Raw genomic sequence first — 13,119 nt, forward strand, 5'->3', positions numbered from 1 at the left:
TGAGTTGCCGCCATTGTAGAACCAAGGCCAACTCTATCCACATCTTCCTGTTTTCAAAACAACCCCTAAATCTTGGTTTTCCTACTAAAAGTCTGAATTTAAAATCAGGAAAATTAGTTTTTAATTAGCCATTCATTTTTATTTTAAAATATGGATTTTTTTTTTAAATTTACAAACACTGTATCAACCACACCAAATTTGGGTGAAGGGGTGTCTAGACACAGCCTGGAGCTTCCAGTTTTGAGCCTCCAAAATAGACGGTGCTGCCCCTCACCAAGATAAGAAAGCCTTCTGTCTCTAGATGATGGATTCTAGACACCTCTGATTCTTCCCTTCTGCCTCTTCCCTTCTCCCTCCGTCTAACTCTGAGATGCTATTACTCTGTGATGGTTGTCATGGTCCTGAGCTGCACCTGCTCCCTACACTCTACATCTGTGTGCAATACTGTTGCTTTAGAATCAGGCTTTCCCTCTTCTTTTTCTCTTTTTATTAGACTTCTCTCCTGAGATAACATAATCTAGGATGTGATTTGACACTTATCTTGTTAAGATGAACACTGAATAATTTGGATGCCAATCAAGTGTAGAAAAAGTCCACATTTTTCAAATCAGTCAAGTAACTGTCAAATCACTTCATTCTACTCTTCAGATATAGCTCAAGCTATGAGACTCCCCAGAGTTTTAAATCCTGAGTGCTTTTTAATGGTCTTTTGAAAACTAAACCAAAATGAACTTGATCTTGAAAGTGATACTCTTATTCAAAAAACTTTTATTGAGGCCTATTAAATACAAGTCCCTGTGCCTACACATGGGAATGAAAAGAAGACTCTGTGAAGTCACCTAAAGGCTAGGAGTGGAGAAATGCACTAACAATTATAATCTAAGGTAGAATAACAGCAGGTTAGGACCTATAAGAGTTTGTTCCTCTAGGGAAAAAGAATCTAAAAAAGAGTGAATTTATGTATATGTAGAACTGATTTACAATGCTGTACACCTGAAACTAACATAATATTGTAAATCAACTATACTCCAATAAAAATAAAAAATAAAAGTTTGTTCCTCTTTATTAAAAAAAACAGAACTAGTAACAATTGGAAAATAAATTTTAAAATAATACCATTTGAAAGAGATCAAAATGTATGAAATCTTTAGAAATAAATTTTACAAAATGTATGCAATATCTATACACTTAAAACTAAAAAACATTACTGATAAAAGTAAACATCTGAATAAATAGAGAGATATACCATGCTCATGGATTGGGAAACACAGTTGTTGAGATGTCACTTCTCCCAAAACTGATCTACGGATTTATTCAGTCCAGTCAAAATCCCAACAAGTTTTTCTGTAGAAATTGATGAACTAACTCTAAAATTTATGTGGAAATGTAAAGAACCTCTGATAGCTAAAACAAAAAAAGAAAAAAGTTGGAGACTTACTGTTTGATTTCAAGATTTACTATAAAGCTACAGTAATCAAGACTGTGGAATGTTAGTATAAAGATAAACATATTGGTCAGTGGAACAAAAAACTGAACAGAGAATTCAGAAATAGATCCACGATTACATGGTCAATTGATTTTTGACCAAGATGCCAAGATAATTCAATGGGAAAAATAGTCTTTTCAATAAATAGTGCTGAAACACTGGATAATTATTGAAAAAAAAATTTACTTTGACCCTTATCACAGACACAAACATTAACTCGATATATATCAAAGACCTAAACATAGCAATCAGAACTATAGAACTGGTAGAAGAAAACAGGACGGTGTCTTCACAACCTTGGGGTAGCCAAAAATTTCTTAAGATACAAATCTTTGGCTCTTCAAAAGACATGTTTAAGAAAATAAAGAGGCAAACCTCACTGGGAGAAAACATTCACAATACATATTTATGACAAAGGACCTGTAGCCAGAATATATAAAGAGTTGACAACTCAATCATAAAAAGATAAAACACCCAATAAAAGTGGGCCAAATATTTGAACTAACACATCACAAAAAATATGAATGACCAAAAAGCACATGAGAAGAAACTCAACATTAATAGTCATCAGAGAAAACATTGTAAATCAACTATACTCTAATAAATTTTTTAAAGTCATCAAAGAAACACAAATTAAAGTTAGATGTCACTACACACCCATTAGAATGGTTAAATTTAAAATAAAAAAGAATAATTTCTGCATCCACTGAGAGTGAATACACGAGCAAGGGCAGGTTTAAAGACAAGTAAAGCAGTCTGAACACATGATAAGTTTGAGAAGCCTGGAACACATACACATTAAGATAACCTCATGTAGACAGAGGAAGAGCCAGTACTGGAGACAGAAATAATTGATACATAGATGAGAGGTAAAGTCCTGGACTAGATAAGCTTTCCCAAGCAGAACATGTAATCTGAGATGAGGCACAGGACAAAACCACAGGAACATCACCATTTAAGGGACAGATGGAGAAAGAAAAGCCCAGGAAATAAAGTAAGAAAACACAACCAAAAAAAGGAAAAGGAAAAGTTTTAGGGAGAATTCCTAGAAAGAGGGAATGGACTATGGTGTCCAATATTGCAGATACAACAAGTAATACAAGGACTAAAAAGAGTGTCTTGGGCTTTCATCTAAAAGTTATTACTGACCTCAACAGGTATGATTTCACCAGAATGGTAAGAGTAAAATTAAAATGGCAGTGGAATAAGGAATTCATAGGAAATGAGGTAGGGCCAACAAAGGAGCTGGACCATTCTTCAACAGTCTTCACTGCCAAGACAGAGTCAGATAGAAACTGAGTATGGAGGAGAATGATTACAGATTTAAGATAGTGCCCTTTTTAAAAGCAAGAGAAAATAAGCAAGTTTTTATGCTTATTAGAGTATATGAGGACTAAGAAGTAACAACTAAAACCAACAATAAAAGGGAGAAAGATGTAGTCAATGACACAAGCTTCCTGAGGGTTAGGGAGGGTGCCACTTGGAAAATCAAAGACAATCTAAGTGGAAGAAGCAAATACATTTGGAGGACATATGGCAAGAAACTAAAGGAGGACTTGCCTGGAGAATGTCCACTAAGTAATGAAGTGTGTGTGGTCTTCTAGGGGAGGATGATGGACTGGGCAAATGATGAGATGATGCTCACATTGTGTCTTATTCCCACATCTTCTCTGGGGGATATGAAGCTAAAAACACAAATGTATTATACGTGAGGGACAGAAGCATTTCTTCTCACCCCCATCTCTGAGCAAATCTCCTTGGGGGTCATCAGGCTCCTTAGGGAGCTCACTGTGGAGTGGGCACTGCAGAGAAAATGATGGGCTCCCGCGGAACCAATGCTCTCTCCGTCGTGCATCCCTGGGTGACCAGCTGTTTCTCCCCAGCCCCCTCCAGGAATGCTTAAGCAACCCCCGTCCTTCCTGCTTCACTCCCACAGCCCCCCAGCCCACTCCACTAGAGGCTCCCATGGCAGATCAACTCCCCATTCACACTCCTTGCACTCTGACAGCTGTCTCCATTGACAGGCTCCTTCCTGCCTCTCTTCTGGTCCCCAGACTCTCTCTCTCCAGTCTTCTCCACTTGTTCCAGGAACCCTGTCCTCCTGGGAAGCCTCTGAGTGCCCCAATGCAAACACTTCTACATCTTACCCCCTCCCCCCAACTGGCTCTGTCACACACAGAAGTGTTGAAGATTAATGCGACATAATCTGTCCCAAATAAAATAACAATTGGTAAGACCGTGCAAGCCATGCCCACATCCTCTTTTCCAGCGATATCTTATTACAACTTTATGAAGCAGCTTGCTACCTGCAGTTATTATAAATTGCTCTATCGCTGTGATTTTTAATTTGGAGCACAGGATCCAGGTACATAAATAGCCTGTTTCCTTCAACCATTATCAAAATAGTCACTTGTTTCCATTATTTGAACACTCCACGAAGGCAGCCAAATCACAGCTCCCAAAATAAGAAGCCAAGAACGTGGCAATCCAGAAACTGAGAAAAAAACATTCTGCCTCAGAATCTCAGTTTTAACACAGCACAACAAAAAAAGGTCATTAATATAAACTGAATGCCTACACAGTATGTGTGTATATACATATTAGTTTTTCACTTAATCCATGCAACAAACGAGTGTGGTTGGTTTTGTTTTCCCCAGGATACAGATGAGAAAAATAAGGTTTAGAGATTGACTTTCCCAAGCTTACACACTCAATTGAAAGCAAAACAGAAATTGAAATTAGTCTTTTCTGACCCTAAACTCTTAATAGCAAAATAATTGTTTTCCTGCAAGAACTCATGTGTCTTGTTAGGTTCTAGGATATCTGCTGAGATATTTCCTGTTTTTGCTCTTCCACTAAATGTATAACCCGACGACAGCTTCAGAGTAGATAAAAGGCCTCTATTTTGACCTTACTGTTCTCCTCTAATTCCATTTTGTGCCACACAAGATCACTTTCTCTAGACTCATTTTCACAAGATTCATAAAAATAATATTTTTGTCTGAACTCTAAGTCTATATACAACAAAGTAGATAGCAAGAGAGTTGTGCTAGAGTCAGAAGTAACTGCAGGGTTGAGCTCCATCTCCATGTAATTTTATGGCAACAGTCTGACTTTCGGAGTCCATCCCATGGCCACGTGAGCTATGGAAGACGTAGCTACCACGGGAACATGGTTTTCAAAAACAACTTTATTGAGTATCAATCATGTGTAGAGCTTGTGCTGTGGGCCATATGCAGAGGAGCTCCTCCCAGAAGCTGCTGACCTTGAGCCACTGCATTTATGCCAGTGACTTACTGTTACTCAAAACCTGTTGTGAATTTCTCTTCCAGCATTGCCTCGATCGTGGAAATCACTTCCTTGGTGATGTTTCAATTAATACTTTTGATCAATACTTTCGATTGCCTTCTCTTCAGGTCCTGCAGGTGGAATCTAGAATTTGATTTTGGAAAGCACCAAAAACAAATCAAAGTCAAGTGATTAAATAAGGTTTCGGTCCAAAGAGGCAACACAATTTTTTAACATGCCTGGTTCTCTGGGGTGGCTATTAAATTCCATCAAAGCAATTCCAGAAGTCATTTCAAAAGTCAGGCTGCTCAAGAGTCAGGTTGCATCTGCAGCTATATCTTCTTTGAATCTAATGAGTCATAATGTGACGTTTTATTCGTGGTCTAATTACCTGTGCTTAATACTAAAATGTATGTTTCCCTGAGAGCTGAAGGCCAAATCTAGGAGCCCTCTTCCAAGTCTCTCTGAGTTTACAGGACGCAGACAGTGCGTCCCATAGGCTTCCTTTAGCTTCCCTTCACAGCTATTAGGTTGTTGCACCCCACACCGCACCCCCCACCACACACACACACACACACACACACACACACACGCACACTGACACACTTTCTATGATTTAAACTCAGTTTCAAGCAACTTTGTACCAGTTTGCTTTTTCTTCCAAGGGGTGTATTTTGCTTCCTGGCTGTTTGAGGGTGAGGATGTGCCAGCATTCATCTCCTTAGAATGCGGGTTTCTTACAGCACAAAGCACCTCCTTCCCACCAACTCCGCTTACGGCCTCTTGCCACGCTGCTCTTTCCGCACCAGTCTGAAAAGGGTGCCTTAACAGTGGTCCCTCACGGTAACATGCCCAACTCACAGAATCCTATCTTGCAAAGCCCATGCTTTACACTGTAACGGAAAACGGGCAAGTTTGCCCTGCCTCTGGTGTGAACACGGGCAAGTTTGCCCTGCCTCTGGTGTGACTCGGAACATCTGAAATGTGAGAACACGGTGCTTTCATGCTGAAACATTGCACATTCCCCAGAGGGCGGAACTGCCTTCTTCCCACTGCTGCTATTTTACCGAGATAGAGGGGCAGAGAAAGCAGTTTCCGTAATAAAGTATGTGTGTTTGCGTGGCAGGAAGGGGAGGGGAGGAGAGGAACCCGCACCTGGAAGATATCCTTCAATTTAGTCATCTTCCATCCCGGAAATGACGGAAGAGGACACTGAAAGGACTTTTTAAAATCCCTTCTACAGGCTCCCAGAAGACACAAGAACTGAGAAGACACCACTCACCTTCCGGGCTTTAAAAGCCACATTCCTTGGTCTCTAGAATGATGCCTTTGGTCTAATGTTTGGGACCTTAGGGTCAGAAGGAGGTCAGGTCTTGATCCTAACCTGGGAATTAGAACTCTCTGGATTAAATGCTTTAAGAGAAGGTTCCCTTCTCTTTTCTGAGTCTGATTTCTAGAGCAGCTTTTCCCCAGAAGATAACTGCAAAATCTATTAGTTCTTGATAAATATTTAAAGGATCGTGAAAAGATGAATCCCTTGCAACCCACTGCCACAGTTCAAATATAAAGAAATGAAAGCAGAAGTGTATGCCCTGTAGCCCCAGGGTGGCGGGGGTGGGGGGGAAGGAGGGAGGGGGCAGTAGGAAGAGATCCTGGCTGATTAGGGCAGGCAAACCAGACCCACCTCCTCCCACCTCATCCCTCCACTCAGCACACATTCATCCAGTACCGGCTACATCCCAAGCATCTAGGTGGGTGCTGGGGCACCCAGTACCCCCGCCCTACTCCTAGTGGACAGCCCTCTCTTTCCTTTTCTCTCTCCCCTGACATTTAAAAATCCTCAGAGAAAGATGCAGATTCACCGAGAGAAACCAATTCAGAGCAGACAGTAATTGTTCCAACAGAAACAAAAACCAGGCCTGAGGGAGGTGGCGGGGAGGGTGGGGGGGAAGGAGGGAGGGGGGATCTCCACAGAGAGGTGTAAGGGGACCTGGTTCTGCCTGGTTCTCTCTGGGCCGGCCACTGGGACATCACGTGTACGCTCTGAGCCTCGTTTACCCCATCTATAGAATAAAGCTTGGAATAACTTATCCCAAAGTCCCTTTTCAACCTTAAGCCTCTACTTTTCCAAGATTTTAAGGGGCCTTTCGGCGTCCAGCACTGTGTGGATGCCCAAAGCACCCAGGGAAGCACCACGTGGTGCGGTCACTCACACGCGGGTCTCAGCCTCTAGCCCCCGGTTACGTGTTTAAAGTTCATACCTGGGTTATCCCAAGTATGCCAGTGCTCAGGTAGAGCAAGTTTCCTCTCCTTTCAAGCCGGGTTTGTTGGTGCACGCCTTGCGCCCTGAGTACTGCAGTGTAGTCGCTGCCTTTCCAAAGCCCCGGCAGCAGGGGGAAACCTCGTTCCTGCTGGGGGGAGTGTAAGCAGCTGGAGAGACATCACCAGCTCGCCACTCGCGTCCGTGTGAGAAGCCTAAAACGTCAAAGGGGAAACGCTCTGCTTTTCTGGCAAGATGTCAATGCTGGCTCCTGCTGGCCGTGTGGGGGGTTCTGCAGCCGCAGGCCCGCGCTCCGCTTCCGGCCCGGGTGCACGTCCGCGGCTGGCGCGCAGGGACCCCTCCCCGGTGCCCGGACCTACGCAGGAGAGCGCTGCCCTCTAGCGACCAAAGCGGACACGCAGCGCGGCCCGAGCTCGGAGGAGCCCTGCGGAGGCTGGGCTCGCGAAGGTCCAAGTGCTGGCGCATCCTTTGCAGGAGGCGCTTTGGCTGAAAAAGCACCGGGATTCTTTGTCTCTGTAGGGGCTTTGAGACTGTGTGATCTCCCAAGGACCAGGATTCATATATAGATAGATGCATAAATGGATGGATGGACCAATAAGCAGTAAACATAGGACAAGTAAATGAGAGACAAACCTAAAGGCAGATGGATGGCACGGTTAGAAACACGTTCTTAAGGCTTGCTACGTGCCCAGCACAAGGCTAAGTGCTTTGATCCGTTATTTCCTTTGCATCTCTCCGGAACCCTATGGATACCTCCAGCCCTATTTTTCCCTCATTACCTCTGCCCCTATTTTTGAAATGGGTAAACTGAGGCCTCACACAAGGTAAATGGCTTGCATCTTGGCAATCTTCCGCAGAGCGAGGATGGCGAGCGGGTCTCAACCCCAGCCTCTGACGATGGCGCTCTGCCCCATCCCAGCCTAGCAGCTGTGTGAGCACCAAGCCCCGGGCGCCCTGGGTACTGCGTGCCTCCCACCTCGCTCCCTTGCCACCGGTCCTGGTGCGGACATCGCCCCGGCCCCGCATCAGCTCTCACTCGCCGAAATCCCTTAGGACACCCTGGCCCACGGGAACATCGTTCCCGAACCGTGAGCTTTACCACGTGCGTGCTTGGCAAGGAGTCTCACTAACGCGAAAAGGGAAAGCTCAGTCCCGAGATTTTAAGATTCCCGGAAAGTTTCCATCAGTCATTATTCCTTTAACCGTTAACTGAGCACCTACTACGCAACTGTCGCTGTCAGCAAGGAAGTCTAGGGCGGGGACAGACGGGTGGGCATGTGACGACATTCTGGACGGCTGTGCCTGGTGCCCACCTGGACCACGGGGGCGCTCCAGGAGGAGGCCGAGGAAGGGTACCCCAGCACATACGCGGAGGGTCTCCAGCACATTCCAGAATCTAAATTAGATGCTCCACTCTGCTAACCCCACCCCCACCTGAGCCCGCACCCCCGGGAGCGCGACTGCAGTGACTCTGCGCGAGGGGACTTGATCTCATCCCACTCTCCCCCCAACTTTCCTAACTGCCTCAGCGTATCACCCGGCCGAGGGGTGGGCAGCCACGCGCGTCCCCCCGCCCCGGCCCGGACCCCCCTTCCGGCGGGGGCGGTGCGCGGCCGGCGTAGGGCCTGCGTCAGCGGCAGCCCGCTGGCGATTGGGGCGCGCCCGCCTCCTGCGTTCGGGGGCGAATTATAAAGTGGCTCCGGCCTCCGCAGCCCGGACGGCGAAGGAGGCAGGCGAGGCAGGCGCCCCGACCCTGCGCAGCAGCCGCGGCGACACCAACGACCGTGACGGTGAGCCCCGCGCCGCCCGCCCGCCCGCCTTGCTCTCCTCTCCCTCCTAGACTCGCCCGGGACCCGGTTTCTCCGACCAGCCTGCGCGCCCGGAACAGCGGCAATGTGAGTGAACTTGGCCAAAGCTGGCCTTGCTGAGTGGGCTTGGGGCCGTCTGCCAGCTGCGTTTTATTCCGCGTTGCGTTGCATGGGGTTCCCCAACTTTCTTCCGCTCCTTTGTATGTGACCCGGGTCATTGTCGCGCCTCCCCGGGCTCGCGCGCTCTCGAATTTGGTCTCCGTAGCCCCCTCCAGAATCCTGCCCCGGGCAGCGGCTGCCCGGAAAGGGAGCGAGTGCCTGGGGCCAACGCGGGCTCCTGGCGACAGTGACAACTCGGGAACCGCGAGGCGACCGGAGAGGCCCCCAAGGCGGGCGGGGGGCCCAGGAAAGTGTCCCGGCGGGCTCTGGTTCGACGATCACCCCGTTGCGGCTGCCCGGCGAGGAGTCCCTGCCGGGGACACGCTGTGCGCCCGGGCGGGCTCGGAGCTCGTGTGCCCTCTCCCCGCAGCCCATGGCGCGGTTCCTGAGACTCTGCGCTTGGCTGCTGGCGCTCGGCCCCGGGCTCCTGGCGACTGTGCGGGCGGAATGCAGCCAGGACTGCGCGAAGTGCAGCTACCGCCTGGCGCGCCCCACAGACCTCAACCCGCTGGTGAGTGTTGCGCGCGGCGCAGGGGCTGGTCACCGCGACCCTGCGCGGACAGCCCGGCCCGCCGCGCCGCGCGGCTGGTGGTCACAATCAGCGCGGACCTCTAGTGACCTAGGTGTCCCGACTGTTCCCCGAACGCTGACCAAGTAGCTTCCGGGACCAGCGAAGATCTAGGGACCGGAAAGGGTGGCGGTGTCCCCTCCACGCAAACCAAGTTTGTTTTCACCCCGGGGAGGCGGGAGCCCCGAGCGGTGCTCTCTTCAGCACCTCGGAGAGCACTGGGTCGTCGCCTCCCCTGCCCCAAGGAAGATGCTCGGTCACCCCACCTCCTCACATAGCCCACCAAGGGTCCCTTCCGCCCACAACCATCTTCCCATCCTTCCCGCAAATAATATGGACGTGTTTTATTAGTGATATTCCGCCACCTTTCCTCGAATTTCATTTCTCTAGCCCTTTTAAGCTCAAGTGCCTCAGACCCTGACCCTCACTAATGGGTGGGAGAGAGCAAAGGTCGGGAAGGTATAAAGGGAGAAGAGGAAGGGAGAGCGCAGGGGAGAGGAAGGGAGAGCGCAGGGGAGAGAAAGGGGTCCGAGAGTGACGCTGGAATTCATCTTCTGTCTTGTCTGGAACGTACTTTTGTAGCACCTACCAAGACAACAGTTTAATTTGGCCATGAAAAGGGCACAGGAGAGGGGGCTGGGTCCAAAAAGGTGGCAGTAATGCAAAGATAAACTACACAGGAGCTGGGGGGGGGGGGGGAGGACAAAATCTAAGGTCAAAGGAACTTTCATTCAGATCATTGTCCGTGTGCTCCTGAATCACTCCTCTTGCTCTAGTGAATAAGAATCTCTGAATTTGGGACCCAGGAAGCTTCATTTTAACTAGCTCCCCCAGTGATTCCTTTGCACTGTCTTCTCAATTTGTTTAAGTTCTGTAATGAGTTTAAAATTTCGTCGAGAATAATATATTAATCCAAAGAATTAAGCTCCTCACTAGACCTTCTTAAGCAATTTTGTTAGGTAGATGCATAAAATAGGGACAAAAATTAAGGAAAGGATTCCATCAAAGCCAACGCATATATTTCAGGTTAAATGTTTGTTTCATTTGGATTATGTAGTCAGACATTATATTTAAACTCTGAAAAAATGTTGCTTCTTAAGTAGGGGTAACAATCCCCTTCATCTTTATTCTTTCTGACTTGTTTTTTGTTTAACTGGTTAGTTTTCTATTGGGGCTTGCATTTAGGGTTGTTATTTTCTCTGTGACAAAAGGCTTGTTGATGACTGTATTGTTAGAATTACAGCAGCTCTGGAATTTTAGCTTGGATGGAAAAGACACACGAGAAATGAGGCTGCCTAGCCAGCACTATGTAGTAAAACCAACTAACAGATATTTGTTGAGTTTCTACCATGTGAAAGACACTTGTGCTTCAGTCTGTGGTGGATGCACAGATGAGCAGGCATGCCATGACTGGTGTCCAAGTTGAATTTACCCTCCAACATGGAGTGTGATAAATAATACACAAATGCATAGATGGCTATAGGAGCCTTAGCAACATAAATTAACATCACTTCTGTACTATGACTGTGTTATTCCAATTACTTGCCATTATTTGTTTTTGAGGGAATCCCTTTAAAAAGGCCTGTTGGTGATAGTATACAAAATAGTCAACATTACTTTTTGGCAAATAGCTTATTTAAATTTCATTTTAGGATGGAAATATTATTGACACCTGAACATCTTAAATTTTTAATGATGTTTTGATTTCTTAATCAGATATCAAGAACGAAAAAGGACCATTTTAATTAAATCTTTAGATTTTTATATATACATGTATTTAATTTTCTTAGACACAAAGCTTAAATAATCATTAAGAGCTGGTTAAATATATACCACAATTCTGTTGCACTAATAAAATGCTTCTTTTCATTGTGAAAATAATATATGTGTATTTCACATTAGTATTCATTTTAAATCTCATGAAAGAGCCTGGTTTTTATGTCTAAATCAAGGGTTGGTAACTAGGTGTTCTATAAGTAGACTTTAGGGAGCCATAAAAACCCCTGAATTGCTAAGAAATATCCTATAGAGGTTAAAATTGGGTGGGAAAGTATGTTTACAATATTGCAATGTCACAGCATATGCAATCTGTTAAAATTCAAAGAAAAATTCTAATTTGGTTCCATTAATTCTCCACAATCTCCCCTTTTGATTTTCCTTTGATTTGCCTACTTGGTATGACAAAAAGTTGTAATAAGGGAAATGTGATTGCCATGTGGGAGTTTCCACACCAAAGCAAGCATATAGTGCCCCCCCCCCAAAAAAAATGTGCTTATTTAATGAAATCAGAAAAGCCTCTTTTATCACTAAATCGAATTCTTTTCCCAGGCTTGCACACTGGAATGTGAGGGGAAACTGCCTTCTCTCAAGACCTGGGATACCTGCAAGGAGCTTCTGCAGCTGTCCAAGCTGGAGCTCCCTCCAGACGGCGCCAGCGCCCTCAGCAAACAGGAGGAGAGCCACTTGCTCGCCAAGAAGTACGGGGGCTTCATGAAGAGGTATGGGGGCTTCATGAAGAAGATGGATGAGCTGTATCCCCTAGAGCAGGAGGAAGAGGCGAATGGAGGTGAAATCCTTGGCAAGAGATACGGGGGCTTCATGAAGAAGGATGCGGAGGAAGACGACGCCATAGGCAATTCCTCCGACCTGCTGAAGGAGCTGCTGGGCGCGGGGGAGCCTCGAGAGGGGAGCCCCCACCAGGAAGACAGGGATGATGAAGACGTGAGCAAGAGATACGGGGGCTTCATGCGAGGCTTAAAGAGAAGCCCCCAACTGGAAGACGAAGCCAAAGAGCTGCAGAAGCGCTACGGGGGCTTCATGAGAAGAGTGGGTCGCCCGGAGTGGTGGATAGACTACCAGAAAAGGTACGGCGGCTTCCTCAAGCGCTTTGCCGATTCCCTGCCCTCCGACGAAGAAGGTGAAAGTTACTCAAAGGAAGTTCCCGAAATGCAGAAGAGATATGGAGGATTTATGAGATTTTAATCCGCTTTCGCATCAGTGAGCCCAGACCCCACCAAGCTTTCCTCCACCTTCCCAGTGAGAGATTGCTTCGCCGGTTGTGTTGTATTGTCTTGTGTTGCTTGCATTATATAGTTGACCTGATTGTCTGGATAACTTAACTATACAGCCTGAAAGCTGTCATTCCAGGACCTGTGTTCTTTTGAGAATCTTTAAGCCTTTTAAGTATTGGTCTCTTGCAGCTGTCCTGTTTACATGCTCAAGTAGTTTTCAGTATTACCTTGTCCTTTATTTTTGACAAAACACCAATAAATGAGTACTTGTATGTAGATACAATAAACCCATTACCCCAACTGCATATCGTTCTCGCAGGTTTCTTCTCCGAAGCTCTCATTCACCCTTAGGTTTCCACTGCAAATCCTAAACTCAGAGACAGTGAAACCATCTGCTTTCAACAGAAACATCACTGCCCTCCTCCTGTCCCAACAGCTAAAACTGCAAAAGCATTTTTTATTCAATTCCTTATATATGACATCTTAGATGAGTAAACACATTGAAGCAAAACAAAATG

The 13,119-nt window shown here is 46.2% G+C and overlaps 1 protein-coding gene across 1 annotated transcript; it reads left to right on the top strand.

Annotated features, from left to right (window-relative positions):
- The first annotated feature begins 9,395 nt into the window (after positions 1-9,395).
- On the top strand, positions 9,396-12,906 carry PENK (proenkephalin). The gene is made up of 2 exons (XM_057736326.1): positions 9,396-9,533; positions 11,919-12,906. The coding sequence occupies exons 1-2, from the start codon at positions 9,396-9,398 to the stop codon at positions 12,570-12,572; spliced, it is 792 nt and encodes a 263-aa protein (XP_057592309.1). The 3' UTR covers positions 12,573-12,906.
- Positions 12,907-13,119: the final 213 nt, after the last annotated feature.

This window comes from Hippopotamus amphibius, chromosome 5 (genome assembly GCF_030028045.1).
Source record: "Hippopotamus amphibius kiboko isolate mHipAmp2 chromosome 5, mHipAmp2.hap2, whole genome shotgun sequence".
Classification (NCBI taxonomy): Eukaryota; Metazoa; Chordata; class Mammalia; order Artiodactyla; family Hippopotamidae; genus Hippopotamus; species Hippopotamus amphibius.